The 15,969-nt window shown below is 42.6% G+C and overlaps 1 protein-coding gene across 2 annotated transcripts in view; it reads left to right on the forward strand.

Annotated features, from left to right (window-relative positions):
• Positions 1 to 15,969, forward strand: part of SLC24A4 (solute carrier family 24 member 4) — a 96,364-nt gene that overhangs the window by 6,892 nt on the left and 73,503 nt on the right. For both annotated transcript variants that reach the window (XM_035107222.3, XM_035107213.3), the window contains exon 2: positions 1,006 to 1,116. In XM_035107222.3, coding sequence (XP_034963113.2) covers positions 1,006 to 1,116 — 111 coding nt within the window. The remainder of the gene's footprint in view (positions 1 to 1,005; positions 1,117 to 15,969) is intronic.

Here is a 15,969-nt window from a genome sequence, read left to right on the forward strand (position 1 = left end):
AACCTGGTGTGTTTGCAATCTAAATAACTTATATGGTGCATTTAGTTCAAGAATGATAAACTTTAAATCTTATCTGGTATATGAAGCATATCCACTTTACAATCTGCAAACAATAGGTAACTCCAATGAACCCTTCTCTTTCCTGATCGAAGAATTGTTGAAAGGGAATTTCCACACGGTGCTTATTGTGTAAAATGACCTGTGTTTGAACTGCCTTTCCTGGTTGGAACTGAAAATCCATTCTCTCTCCATTCAAATGTGTATTGGTGTGTAGATCTTCCACAGGAGGACAAGGCTATCCATGCCTTGATGCTTTCACCTGATCCAGAGGCAATATGCCTCTAAATACCAGTTGCTGGGGAACACAAGTGAGGAGAGTGGTGTTGCACGCACATCCTCTTTGCAGGCTTCCCATAGCTAGGCCACTGTGAAAAGAGAATGGACTAAGTTCGCCTTTCGTTTGGTCTTGCAAAGCTCTTAATGCTTGTTCTTTGTGGCTTGGCTTGATTTTAGTGGGATTGCTGGCTTCAGTTTCATGTCCCCTGATTTGAACATTATATATATATATATATATATATATATATATATATATATATATATATATATTGTTAGGTTTTTCAGACTTGCATTATAATCAGGATTATTACAGATTTCCTCAGCCAGAGTTCAGTACTCATACCATTATACCAAAATGGCTCTTTTCCCTTAGCACAGCTTGTTCTCCGGTATGCATTAACACTTATATAATGTGTTGTTTATCAACAGAAGATGCCAAGCTTTGCTTTAGTCACAGAGAACCTTTATCTTAACGCAGCCTGTGGATGTTGCTGGACTACAACTCCCATCTACCCTGAACAATGACCATGTTGTCTGAAAGCTGATGTGAGTTGGAGTCCAGATAGGGGAAGGCTGATCTAGTGAAAAATTATATGTATAGTTATCTAGGGGCAGCATTTTTATTTTTTTATTTGCCAGTGCAAATACTGTCTTTGTCTTTTTATGCAGGACAAGAATCAACTATTGTCGACAGAAATATCCTGTCAGAGTTATGGAGGAATAGAAGATTGATGGCATCAAATAATGAGTCACATGAAGAAACGAACTGCACAAAGCCAGGTAAGAAATGGGGAGCTTAAAAGTATATTTCAGTTCTGCTGTAGCAAAAGCTGCAGTGGTTTGCCAGATCTGAAGACTGTGCCATGTCAGAAGGTTTTCACGAGCACAAAAGTTGTTGAGAGACACAACTGACACAAGAACTTAAGGCTGTGCCTAAGCAAGCAGGAAGGTAATTTTCCCATCACACAAACAGTGCTCAGTACAGTGGTTTTCCTGTAGATACTTATACCTTGTGAATGCATAAGTTATTATTTGTGCCTGGGTGTTGAGACAACAAAATGCATTGCAGTATGGTTTTTTTTAATAAAAAATTATTATTATTGAGTTATGCGATTTTGAAAAGTTATCTATCTTCTTTTGGTTTGGTGATGCCTTGATCTGTGTTATAAATGAATATATTTAGCGTAGCCCAGTTTTACTGGTATATACATAATGTTTACAGAGAAAGAGGGAAAAACCAAAACATCGCTTTTATCACTAGCAGAGCTGAAGATCAAGAGACAAGCAGATACTGACCAGCCACATCTACACCATACAGTGGTACCTCTACTTACGAATTTAATGTGTTCTGAATGCACATTCGTAAGTCAAAAAAAATTGTAAGTCGAATCCCATAGGAATGCATTGGGAGAAAAAAATCGTAAGTCGAAGCAACCCTATCTAAAAATTCGTAAGTAGAAAAAAATCCTATCTAAACCGCATCCAAGATGGCGGATGGAGCTCCGTTCGTAAGTAGAAACATTCGTAAGTAGAGTTATTTGTAAGTAGAGGTACCACTCTTTAACAAAGCACTCTTTAACAAGCATAGTTTCCCCCAAAGAATCCTGGAAACTAGTATGCTAGCAGGAGTATTGACCTCACGGATCTACAGTTCCCAGTACCTTTAAGAAGCTGCAGTTCCCAGGACTCTCCATGACTGTTAAAAATTGAATAAGTGTGCTTTAACTGTGCAGTGTGACCCAGGTAGATAAAATAACTTGGAAAGTGGTAGGCAGTCACATCACCTAGTAGTTCGGTTGATAAGTTTGGAGTGTGCAAGTAGTCCTTTCCAGACCAAAGCAGCAAGTTACTCAGGCTGTATCCACATTAACAACTTAAAACACAGCGAGGTTGTTACACTTTGTGGTGTTTCAAGTTGCATTGGCATGTTGCTGTACACACCAGAGAGAGAGGTGGGGAGGAAGATGCCTTCACCCGATGAATATTACCTGTTGGGTTTCCCTGCACCTGCAACCCCCTGGACTCCCATTCATGAAGTTGTCATCCACACATACACTGTGGTCTGTGCATGTGCAGCGGTTGTCTGAAATGTACACACCTCAGCTTAACTGTGCAGTTCGTGAGGTTTATGTTTCCAAATCGGACAGGAGGTGGTACAAGGGAAGACACATCAATTAGCAGTATTTCTCGAGAGACTGCAGAATAGATATGGAGTGTGGCTGTTGTCATGTGTGCACAACTTCAAGTACCATCAGTGGGAGCGCACTGGAGCTGGAGTACTGTAAATGGTAATGCATACACAGCCTCAGATTGAGGAGCCACTGTGAAATTAATCAAATGTATTAGCCTTAAATTAATCAAATGTATTAGCCTTAAACAATCTATGGCCTTTTAATTTATTGAGAGGGCTATTGTTTTTGTTCGGTGTTGTGTTGTGTAGTTTTGTTTGTTTGTTTATATTGTAATGCACCCTGTGGGTCCTCAGGTGAAGGTGGTTTAGAAATTTAACTAATTATAATTATATTTAACTAATTATAATTAAATTTTAAACTTATTAGCCTCTTATCACCTAACAGATCTCCAAGCGACTTACACTGAAGAACATAGACAAAAATACCTTGTAAAATAGATTAGCAAAAACAAAAACAAAACCATATACAGTATAAAGCAGGCATCCCCAAACTTCGGCCCTCCAGATGTTTTGGACTACAGTTCCCATCTTCCCCGACCACTGGTCCTGTTAGCTAGGGATCATGGGAGTTGTAGGCCAAAACATCTGGAGGGCCGTAGTTTGGGGATGCCTGGTATAAGGTTTACATTCCATATACTGTAGCGTGCACACACACACACACAGGCCTTCCCTCCCCCAATAACAGTGATAACAGCATTGGCAGTACTGTACAAAAAACAAATCTATATTATCGCAGAGAAAAATAAAAGCTCAAACACTGATATATTCCTCTCCTTGGCCCAGGAATCCCTAACTTAGAAGAGTCAGCCTCAGCTCCCCCCCCCCCAGTGTTCCTGGTTTGTATTTTTTTAAAAACTTTCCACCCAGAAGTTCGGGGTCAAGGCTGGCTGCTGTAAATTAGTATAGTGAGGGTCCTTCTCCAGGGATGATCCCAATAGCTCTCCTCTATTGCAGAGATAGCAGCAGCAAATTGAGAGTAGCAAAAGTTCCGCCTGCTCTGCAGTTGTTCTGGCTGCTGCTCCTCCTCCTCTCCTGCCACTGCTGGGAATCCAAAGGTTTATAGGACCATGTGCCCTCTTGGCTTCTAAGCCTGGCAGGGAACATGTCGACAGCTCCCCCCACCCTGCCCTACCCTTCTTGGTTAAGCTACCATGGTTGCATCAAGGGCAAGGCACTTGACTTTGACCCTTGTTGCCACAGCCTGGTTCAAAACCTCTTGTGCTTTGCAGTCACATCGGCTTGCTACATTAAACTGTTTGATCACAACCTTTGTGATTATAATTTTAATTCTGATCCAAGTTATACACATTAAAATGTTGACGTTCTAATAAAAACACTAAATTATGTCACACACGCACCATTTTTCAGTGTAGCATTTTTCACACCAGGAAGACCACTTATATCGTAATTTCCTTGTGGCAAAAAGGTGTGTCTTTTAAGTCCACATCTGTTTGTAGAGCTGGAAATGCTCTTTCAGTCATTCAGATGGGAATGGCGCTCTCACCCGAGCTTATAATTGCTCTTTCTCATATTCACAAATGGAAAAAAATAGCCAATTAGAGAAAAAAAGATGTTTTTAGCATCTCTTGCAAAAGCACTTGGAGACAGTGGTCAAGACCAAATCAAAAGTTTCTGCGGGTACTTACTCCGGGGCCACAGAAGCCTGTGATCCTTAAATCTCACTTCCCACTTTGCCAGCCTCCACATTACTATTTATTGCGAATGTAGCAATATGCACATGTTCTGATTCAGTCCTAAACTGCAGAGAGGGTTTTTTTTAAGGGTAGGAAGGACCTGCTCTCTGCTCTAAGAAGCCAGTGGACTCTTTCGGCCTTATTTGGCTGTGACCTGTGCTCTGTAACCACGTTAGTGTACTGGTTAACTTCAGGAAGAAAATGTGGCTTGCTTTAGCTGGATATTTGAGACATTTCCTCACTGGCTACCCCACTCTTACCATTTCCCCCTTTCATAGAATCATAGAATTATAGAGTGGGAAGGGACAACAAGGATCATCGAGTCCAACCCCTTGCAATGCAGGAATCTTTCACCCAACATGAGACTCAAACCCACCCCCCACCCCAATGCCTGAGATTAAGGGCCTCATGCTCTACGAACTGATCTATCCCTCAAGTTAATTCTTTTCAACTCTCTTGGATTCACGATAGAATATAGGCTCAGGGTTTGCAGAATAGAATATAGTCTGAAGCCTACATCATGGCTTATGGTCGCCCACTGAGTGAGAACGGAATCCACTCCCAGAAGCTGACAGAATCAATTCCATTAATTCTACCAAGCACAGATTACAACATTGGGATTTTGCCAAGCTTCTATACTTAGATGCCTCCTCAAATAGTATTCACTGTTTTCTTACGCGTGTGCATTTCTAAAGGAGCTTGATGGACAGAAATCTTTTGTTAGCCTTGCTTTCCCAGCGTGAGGTTTCTTTTTTCTATAGAGCTGCTAAATATAAAGGAAAATGGGAACCATGCACCACCCATATGACGGTGTTTTGTATGCATAAATATGCAATTCAAGATCAGATCAAAAGCCCACCCAGTCCAGAATCTTGTTTGTATCATTGTGCAGACAGATGCTTCAGGGTAGTCAACAAGTGGAACACAAAGTCAGTGGCCTCCGTGGTTTGTCCTCAGCATTTGATATTTATAGGCTTCTTGCCTCTGAACATACTGTATGGGTTTCATTTAGCCTGTGGTTAATAGCTGCTAATGAATTTGTCTAATCCCATTTTAAAGCCACCAGGCCTAACCTATATTGTGGTAGCGAGTTGTGTAAGTTAATTACGAATTGCATAAAGAATTATTTCCTTTTGCTGGTCCAGAATTTTACTTTCATTGGGTGATCCTGACTACTAGTACAGTATTCTGAAAGAGAGAAAACATTCCACTGACTGAATGAGTTAGTAGGGTAGCACCCAATACAAATAGCATAACATCATTCAGATTGCTTCCGATAAAAAGTGCACTAGGTTTTTTTTATTCAGTTACTGTATTGGATAGCACACACTTTATGGAATTTGCTAGAACAGCGCAATATTTATGCACACACAGCTTGAATTTGTTTATTTTAGCCAACTATTTGGAGATACTTCCTAATGGTAAGAGCTGTTCCACATTGGAACAGACCATCTTGTGGGTAGTCAGTTCTCCTTCACTGGAGCGGTCTTTAAACAGAGGCTAGACAACCATGCTGGATTGTAGATCCTTTGTTGAGCATTTGGTTCAAAGGGGAACTTTAATGGAGCCGGAAGTAAGGGAAACCAGATAGGCAATCTGCTGATAAGCAAGGAGAACCAGGAAATTCTGTAGCAATTGAAAATTATCCACATACAATATTACCTTCTCATTTTTTTTGATAGGAGCAGGTTAGCAAACCAACTCGATGAGAAGCCTGGTCTTACTTTCAAACATCAGTCATGTTAATTTAATTGCCATTCATAGCTGCCAAGTTATCCCTTTTTTTAAAGGGATTTTCCCTTATGCTGAATAGGCTTCCTCGCGAGAAAAGGGAAAACTTGGCAGCTATGTTGCCATTTAATATTTTTATTGTGGTTGTCTGTAAAGCTAGCTGGCAAAAGCATAGGGTTTTATTCATTTTTAAATAAAAAACCATCCCAGGAGGTTATCGCCTAACATTTCCCTAAAGTTACAAGTAACTTCACCACTGTTTCCCCGTGTAAGGGAGGGAAGACTGCAGGACAAGCACAACATTTAAAAACCTTTCACTTTGTTCTCAGATCAGGCACATGCTGAGGCTTGGGTTGTGGCTGTAGCTATTACCCTTAGCATGAAATGAACACAATCCCCTCAATAACGTCTATCGCACAAGCACCATTGAAATGAGCTATGCAAAATCACAGTAGTGGAAAAGTCCTGCTAGATTGTGCCTGGTGACAACAATCAGGAAAGAAGCACCTGGCTCCACTGTTCACATGCCATCAATGATTGAAGAACAGATGGTTCCTGTACTCCACCTCCATGCTAGCTCTTCCAGGACAAAGTGACGCAGGCCATTTTCTGTTGCTTTGCGCTCCAAGTGCCTATCCATGAAATCTCAGCTGAGTTGCACATGCAACAGCTGAGTTGCACATGCAACTCCCAAGGGAGCAGAAGAAGGAGACATTGGGACTAATTTAGCTCGCATCCATTGCTTGGCACTGAAATGACTAAGCTGTAACTGGCTATTACCTCTCTCACTCGCTAGCGTGTAAGATCTTCTTATAGGGTTGTATGAAATCATGAGTTTGTTCTAATCTGTGGGAAGGAGTCCATGAGTAAGAGTTTTAATTATCCTTGTAAGATAAGCAAATAGGATAACATCCTTGCACAAAGATAAAAGAGATCCCACAGGCCTAGTTCTTTCAGAGGTGATAAATCTGTATCTTGACTGTACCACTTCCTTCTGCAGTCTAGGCTCACATGATCAAATGCTTCTCCGTACAAAAAAGCAAACAAATCCCCAAAGGTTCATGGATTGTCTGGGATCCCAGTTCACACATATTGCTAAGGCAAACCATGGTTTAGTGTGAATGAGCAAATGGGCAGATTCCTACAGTGACAACTGCAGCTGCTGTGCTCCTTCCTTATTCCTGCTGCTGTGGTATCCACTACTAAGCTGTGGTTTGGTTTAGTGTTATGTGCGAACTGGGTCAGAGAGTTGTGGAGATATGAAACAAGGAGATATGAGAGAGAGAAGGCTACTTGTTTAAAAGGCTGGTGGTTAGCACTCCTGTTGAAGAAGGGAGTTGGTGATATTAGGTTAGGATATTAGATAGAACCAATATTTGATGTTCCTTATAAAATAAGGATCTCTCCATAAAGATATAGTTATTTTAATTCATGAATGTGTTCTCATCTAGGGGATTCTCAGAATATCATATTTTATCCCATGTGGCACCTTTGATTTTTACATAGTTGAACATATAGAAGGATGGCCCCACTGCTCTCTGTAACATTTCTTTGCTACAAATCATGGCTTGCCTAGAATGCATAGACAAACTATGAGCCTGAGTTTGGACACAATGCTAAGCCAAATCATGGTTTAGTTCTGGGTTGTGTGGCAGCAGCAGCACCAGGGGAGAAGTGAAACGATCATGATTTTTTCTGTGAGTAGCCACAAATTCTGTGTTCATGCATAGCCATGATTTGGCTCAGCCTCATGTCTCAACCAGGCCAAAGAAGACAAATAGCACTTATTTAAAGCAGTTGTAATTAAGTGGATTATTATAAATGGATTGTTTTATTTATCTGAACCACAAACCAGCACCATTTTAGGAGGGCACCTAGGGTGGCATTGTGGTCAATACCACAAATTTCTACTCAAGACACAGGATAGTAGAGTTTGAAAAGGCTGTTCTCCCCTGTATCTAAATTACATAAACCATGTGACGGTTCTTGACATTTCTTAACATACTCCAGAGACAGCAGCTCTAAAAACTCTCCGAGATAACTTGTTCCTTCGTCCAAGAGCTTGAGGGTATCTTGTGGGAAGAATTCTCAAAATGATTAGAAAGCAGAAAGTATGAAGTAAAACGTACATCAATTTACATTGTGTTCTCTTCAGCCAATTATTAATGCTTCTGGAATTGCTGTATTGGAACAGAAAACATTTTAAAGTTCTAGTACAGGGGTCAGCAAACTTTTTCAGCAGGGGGCTAGTCCACTGTCCCTCAGACCTTGTGGGGGGGGCAGACTATATTTTGAAAAAATAAATAAATGAACAAATTCCTGTGCCCCACAAATGACCCAGAGATGCATTTTAAATAAAAGCACACATTCTACTCATGTAGACCAAGCAGGCTTCACAAATAACCCAGAGATGCATTTTAAATAAAAGGACACATTCTACTCATGTAAAAACACGCTGATTCCCAGACCTTCTGCAGGCCAGATTGAGAAGGCGATTGGGCCAGATCTGGCCCCCCGGGCCTTAGTTTCCCTACCCATATTAGTAGTACTTTAAAGAATTTTTTAAGTAGCCTAGGGCTGTGAGGAGGCATGGAGAGAAACAAAGAACAGGAGTCCATCTGTTTGATAATATTGGTAAAGTAGATAGAAAGGGAATGCAATTTTAGCATTCTGACATTCAACAGAGTTTGAAAAGAGCTCTGCAACTTTTTAAAATCAAAGGGTTGGATTCAGAGAAATTACATTCACATTCTGGTGGTGTCAGAATGTGAACCCCTCCTTCCTGTGTTCTGCTCCTTGAGGCTATGAAAAGCCTTTCTTGCTGAGTGGGGTGGCTGTTGGAATTGCAAAACCTGGGACTTCGCTATCAGCAGCATAAGAGAACTGAGAGGGAATTACTGGAGTTCGGGTGAAGGCACCTTCCATGAAAGGGAGGTCTGTTCCTAGAAGGTCTCTTTGCTGGGTTTTAGGGATCTCCCCTTCCCCCACAGCTTCTTGTGCCACAACTCACCCCATTTAGCAGGGTCCCCTGATTCTTTGGAGAGGCTTTTTGTGGCGCACCAAGAACTGCTGAGAGAGGAGGGGTCAGGCAGGGATGTGCAAATAGGTCCATTCTGCTTTCTTGCAGTTTCTCATTTTTCCAGTCTTAAATTCAGTTCTCCACATGTTCACAAAGCTTTGCAACCCGCCTCCCAAAAAACATCTTATGAAAATTCACCAGCACTTCACTGTGAATTTCTCCAAATATATACATTTTTTGCCAAGCAATTTTCTCTAATATAAAGCATTTTTGCATGTTATTCTCACTAATATATGCCTTTGTACCGTGTTTCCCCCTTTTTAAGACACCGTCTTATAACTTTTTTTTTCTCAAAAAGAGACAGGGTGTCTTATTTTCGGTGGGGTGTCTTAATTTTTTTAATTACCTGATGATAAGATATAGTTTGCATTTCTGTACATTACAAAAAGGGAAGAAAAAAAGAAGAAAAACTGGCTTAGGTGGTCCGCCCGCCCGGCAGGGCTCTCCAAGCGCTTGGTGCTGCGCCGGTTCTGGGCAGCGGGGAGGCAGGTCTCCTTGGCTGGGCCAGGCGGAGGCTGCTGGCTCAGGTGCTCCGCCCGGCCGACAGAGTGCTCCAAGCGCTTGGTCTTGCGGAGCGCTCAACGCGCTCCACGCTGCAGCTGCCGGATCTGGGCGGTGGGGAGGCAGGTCTCCTCGGCCGGGCCAGGCAGAGGCCGCTGGCTCAGGCGCTCCGCCCAGCCCGACAGAGCGCTCCAAGCGCTCGGTCTTGCGGAGCGCTCAACGCGCTCCCCGCTGCAGCCGCCAGATCTGGGCGGTGGGGAGGGAGGTCTCCTCGGCCAGCCAGGCGGAGGCCGCTGGCTCAGGCGCTCCGCCCGGCCCGACAGAGAGCTCCAAGTGCTCGGTCTTGCGGAGCGCTCAACGCGCTCCCCGCTGCAGCCAGGGAGGTCTCCTCGGCCAGCCAGGCGGAGGCCGCTGGCTCAGGCGCTCCGCCCGGCCCGACAGAGAGCTCCAAGTGCTCGGTCTTGCGGAGCCCTCAACGCGCTCCCTGCTGCAGCTGCCGGATCTGGGCGGTGGGGAGGCAGGTCTCCTCGGCCCGGCCAGACGGAGGTCGCTGGCTCAGGCGCTCCGCCCGGCCCGACAGAGCACTCCAAGTGCTCGATCCTGCGGAGCGCTCGACGTGCTCCACGCTGCAGCCACTGGTTCTGGGAGGCGGGGAGGCAGGTCTCCTCGGTCGGGCCAGGTGGAGGCAAGACTGCTGGCTCGGGCGCTCTGCGCCCTCGTCGCTGCAGCAGCAGCTGGCTCCAGGCACCGAGCCGGCAGGCCTCCTCCTCCTGCTGCTGCAGCCAGCGTTCTGAGTCCCGCTGGCTGGTTGGGGCGCTCGGCGGTCTCGCTCCACACGGCATGGAGGTATGTCTTATTTTCGGGGTATGTCTTATATTTAGCAAATGTTTAAAAATCCTGCCATGGCTTACTTTATGGCTACGTCTTAAAAAAGGGGAAACACGGTAGCAATATTGGACTGGCTCCATTGCATGGCACATATTCCTTCAACGGGAGCTCAGCTGTATAACAAAGCTCATCCCATAATCAAGGAAAGCTTTCTCCAACCTGATGCCCATCAGATGTTGTTAAACTCCAGCTCCCATCAGTCCCTAGCAGTATGGCAAGTGGCTCAGGGATGATGGGAGCTGAAGTCCAAACAACTAGATGGCAGCAAGGTGTGGAAGGCAAGATCTAGCAGAAGCTTAGAGGAACGTAGGAAGCTGCTTCATACTAGATCTAACTCGTCGGTGTATTGTCTACTCTGACTGGCAGCATCTCTCTGGGTCTTCAGGTGGAGGTATTTCATAGCAAATTTACAAAAGCTATTTGGCCATTCTTTTGGGGTGTGTGTGTGTGTGTGCACATTAAAATAGTTAGGGAGGCTTTCTATTTGCCTTGGTAGTAGTCCAGTGTTGATTTCTTCTTTTATTACTACTTTGGTGCTCTTGCATGTGACTTCAGCAAAGTTCTTCTTGATGTTTGCTGGCTTACAGATGCCATTTTTCCCTCCGAATGTTGTGGTCATAGCATCATTCCAGGGCATTCTGAGAAAAACTGAGGACACTGACCTGGACTTTTGCATCAAATGATGCCATTTCATGTATGGACTGGCCCTCTGTTAATGTGCCGGTTGAAACTTCAGCCTCTTAACTTATTTATGATGTCTCATCCTGCCCACTCATATGCACACACCATGGAACTGATTCTGCTTGCTAGTAGAGACCTCCGGGTATAGGGCTGTGTATAAGTTGAATAAATAATAATATTAGTAATAGTTGCAGCAGTTATTTACATTTGTCAATATAGTGAATGTTATTTGCTTACACACATACGGTTTTACCCAGAGATGACAGACAGACAGACAGACAGACAGACAGACAGACAGACAGACAGACAGACAGACAGACAGCAGTCTCCCAATGAGATCAGGTAGAGTTGAGCAGAGATTTGATCATGAATGTCTTTGTTCAGTATTCTAGCCAATACACCAGACTGACTGTTTTTAGTTTCAGGTTCTTGCTTCCGATGTAGTTTTCATTCAGAATCTCCTCATATTTCCCTATGAACACATGGAGCTGCCATACCTATACAGACTAGTTCCTCATCTTTTAAGTTGGAAATGTCAAGGATAGAACTTGGGACCTTTCGCATGCAAAACACCTGTCTATATCTGAGCTATGACCCTTACCTCATATTAATGAGATGAGCTTGCTTTACACTGAGGGTCTCATCTGAATTGTCTAATCTGAGTGACAGTGGCTCTTCAGGTAGAAGTCTTTCTTCGTTCCGTGACCAGGGATCCTTTTCAACTAAAGATGTGACAGGCTGAACCTGGAACCTCTTTGTATGTGTCACTGAGCTGTGACTGCTTCAGTAGCGGATGCTACTGAGAGCAGCAACAAACTTTCTCGAAATCTACAGACATAATTTGATGTACTTCCATATCTTATCCAACTTTAGAATCAGAAAGGCTGGCTGTTCTTTTTACTTCAGTGAACTGAATCTAAATTGCAATTATGTTCAGCTTGTTGAAATTGGATTCAAACCCGAATAAAAGCTGATGCGTTATTGTGGTGTTAATAATAATAATAATAATAATAATAATAATAATAATAATATGTGGTTCATTTCCTAGTACTGTGCATGGTAGAATGGCAGTTTACTGTGCAACATATTTCTAGAGTGTTTCGTTTGCTTTGGAACAAATTATACCATGCACTGTCTTTTAGAAACAAGATTGATCATAGCCTTCAGGTAACAGGAAAGAGCCCAGATTGTCTTGAAGAAGGCACAATGCATTTGCATTCAAAGAAATCTTCTGTTCTAGAACAAGAACTAAATATTCCAGTACAAAGGGCATCTTCTACCTTGAAATGTCCCAGCTCTGTTAACAAACGTTGCATATGCTCATGCCCATCATTAATTTCTTTTGGATCTTGATTTATAAAGCTGTATGCCCCGGTTGTATTTTATACTACGCTGAATATGAGTTTTCCTAGGTTCTGCTCTGTTCTAAGGTGCACCCATTGCCTTAATCTGAACACCATTGGAAGATAAAGCAAATATATGTATTTCAGAAATTATGGACAGAACTGCTTTGATTGCCATAGCCTGGGCCTGTACAATTTGTGATCCACTAAGCTGAACTCAGTTCTACAAGCCATCTATGAATACCTGCCAGGTACTTGATGATGCTCCTGTTTTTGCAGTGCCAGGCAGGAAAAAGGAGATATATCAAGACCCTGGTGAGCTGATTGACAGCTCTTTGGTTTCGTGGGTCACAGTTCTTCAGTCCTGCAATTTTCTTTCCCATTTTTTTCCAGTGTCACTGGCTAAAGTATTATCACCATTACTGTACTTAAATTGTGTGCTATTAACCAATCTGTTTTTTTAATGTGAGAATTAAAGTTATCTCCAGATTTGGAAGTTGTAGTTCTTTGGTTTTGTTGACTTTGATTATGTAGCACAGCTGTAAAATGACAATTAAAAATAATAATAATTCCTACATTTTTACTTGTTAGCACAGAATTAAAATCCAGCATCAAGACTATTATATTATGCAATTTATTTTGCTTCCAGCATGTTGTGTAAGAAACTTTTCCATTATTCCTCTTTCCTTTTACTTCTCTCTATTAGATTAACATTGCAGAATGGCAAATAGCAAAACAGGAGTGCTTTCTCCTTTCCAGCCGCCCCAATCCCCTAGTCTCTTCTAATGAGCATGCTAATGAGCATGATCAACCATCAATGGACTGGTGGGTTTTTTTGGGGGGGGGGAATGCCCCTTCAGTTCATTTTAAAAGAATCTTTTTAAACAACTTCTGCAAACCTTTGTGGTTCCTTGAACATGCTGACATTGTTTGTTGGTGCTCCCATTTTTTATCCAATCCTGCTAGCACACACCACCTGAGTTCATTATTAGAGGGACTGATCCTGTACTAAATTACCCAGCAGAGAGATTTAACAAGGCCCCACCGGATTCCTTTATTACTAAAATGTGCAGAAGTTATGCAGCTTTTATGCCTGGTTGGAGAAAAACAACAACCCTCCAACCCCCACAGTTGTGGTCATTGTTCCTTAGAGGAACTGCTTTGTAATTTTGGTTGTGTGTTTGTTCCTTTATGCTTATCTTTTGCAGTGTTTACCAATACTAGAACATAGCTACGTGCTCCAAGAGCCAGAAGGGGGAAATTCTCCTCTTCCTCTTTCTCAGTACCACACAGAATGGTTCTCATGCTTCATTCAACTGTTCCTGGAAATGAGTTGAAAAGGCATTATAAATCAAGCTGCGCTCTTATTAATCCATGTTTCAGTTCGGGGGCCAGTCTAGGATGAAGTCTGTCTGAGGCCCTGGGTTGCCTGGGAAGTGCTTACCCATAGCAACTGTTTTCTGAGAACATAATCACTAAAGTAGGAATTGTGGTTAAGCACTAAGGATGCCATGCAGGGGAGGTTTGACTGCTGCACTTTTCAAGCCACCTGGCTTCCTCACTTACCTGCCTTGAGCTCTGTGGTGGTGCCTGTGTTTTATCTCCCAACTTGCACATTTTCCTTACCTCAGCTTATCCTTTCTTAGCAGTAGGAGAAGAGCAATGCTGCTTCTTAAACAGCATTCTGAGCAGGCATAGCAAATTGTCATAATGCTCTTCTTCCTCCGCAAATTGCTTCGGGCAACGGATAATTGTGTGGTGGCTTTAAAATTCACCTTTTCCACGGCTTATTTAGAATCAGCTGGTACTTGTTGTCAGAAACCCATCTTCTTCTGCACTAAGAACACATTCTGAATTTGTTACTAGGCCCTCTGAAAGTTCCCGGCATTTTATCAAGTGCCTGGCAGAACTTCCAGCAAGGGGGCATTTGAAACGCTGCAAACAGATGGATAAAGGTAAAGGTACCCCTGACCGTTAGGTCCAGTTGTGGACAACTCTGGAGTTGCGGCGCTCATCTCGCTCTATAGGCCAAGGGAGCCGGCGTTTGTCCACAAAACTGCCGTTTACCTTCCTGCCAGAGCGGTACCTATTTATCTACTTGCACTTTGACATGCTTTCGAACTGCTAGGTTGGCAGGAGCTGGGACCGAGCAACGGGAGCTTGAATACTAGAGGCTGGGGAGAAATAATGGCTGTTTCCCTTACAATTTGCAAGGGCCACAACAACTCCCCCTGTTTGATAGTGGCTGTGTCAGAATCATGCCAAGGGGCCAAACTCTCCTTGCATTCTCTCCTTGTTTGCTAACACACACTTCCCAGTTTGGCTCTAAAGTGACAGGATTTCGCTTTTTGTTTTGACTTAAGTTTGAGGGGTGGGGGCAGGGGCACAATGAGTGTGAAATTGGCCTCTTCCCCACCTTATTCCCTCATGCAGTGCTATTTAAAGCAGTTTTTCCTTTCTTTTTTCTTAACCCGTGTCTTTTCTAGTATCAGCAGGACTATTGGAAAGCTATAAAAAACTGAAAGCAGGGGAGTCAGGCAGATTTCCCCACTCCCTGTCTCCTCCTGTCCTCCACTGCCCTCCACTCCATTTAATCTAAAATGTGTTTTTTTTTTTAAATTTAAAAAAATACCCCTCTCATAGCCAAATAGATCAAGTTTGGTCCAAAATGAGAAGAGGTATCTATAGTAGTGACTTGGGTTCAGTCCTCCTTTTACATTTCATATTAATTATTTAGACAAAGGAACAATTAGAGAATTGGGAAATATGCCAAACTGCCTAAACTCTCTCTCTCTCTCTCTAAAGACGCAGAAATTCTTTTTGGAGGTTATTTACAAGGTCATCGGTTTACAATCCATGTCTTTATCGATTTGAATCTGATAACATCTTTTCCTTGCGATAAGGGTCTGAATCGGGTTGATTAAATTGAGGACTTCAAAAAGAAAATACACCATCATTTGAAATAGGATGCTACCTTGCCATTAAAAGGATTGTCTAGCTTCAAAGCATCAGTGCACGTTTTGAAGTCAAAATAAAAGCTGTTACCATATTTAAAATGTTAAAAATGGACCGCTTTGCAATGTTGGGGCTTTAGAAGAGAGGGAAAGAATTTGAAATATGGGAGAAAAAGTTCATTTTTCAACTGGTACCACTTCATGTGTTGTTTGAACATTATATTTTCACACTTAAAGTGAAGGCACACTGTAAATTCTGAGTTGGCTGCAATAGAAGTGGATATTTGGAATTTGGGTCTTCTTAGTTCCTCTTTCCCCAATAAGCATTGGGAGATAATTTGCCTTTCTGTTGATTTTTTAAATATATATATATATATATATAATATATTATAATAATGCACAATGAGCTCATTCTTCTTGTCTGCTACTCTGCAATTCCACATTGTGATCCATCCACTCACAACAATCTGTTTTGCAATGATTTGTGATGGAACCTTTGTGGGATTATTTCACTGGGTGGAAATTGTAAATGGAAAAATAATGAGCAACCTACCAGTGGCATAATGGCTGT

This window comes from Zootoca vivipara, chromosome 1, assembly GCF_965207765.1.
Source record: "Zootoca vivipara chromosome 1, rZooViv2.hap1.1, whole genome shotgun sequence".
NCBI classification, from domain to species: domain Eukaryota; kingdom Metazoa; phylum Chordata; class Lepidosauria; order Squamata; family Lacertidae; genus Zootoca; species Zootoca vivipara.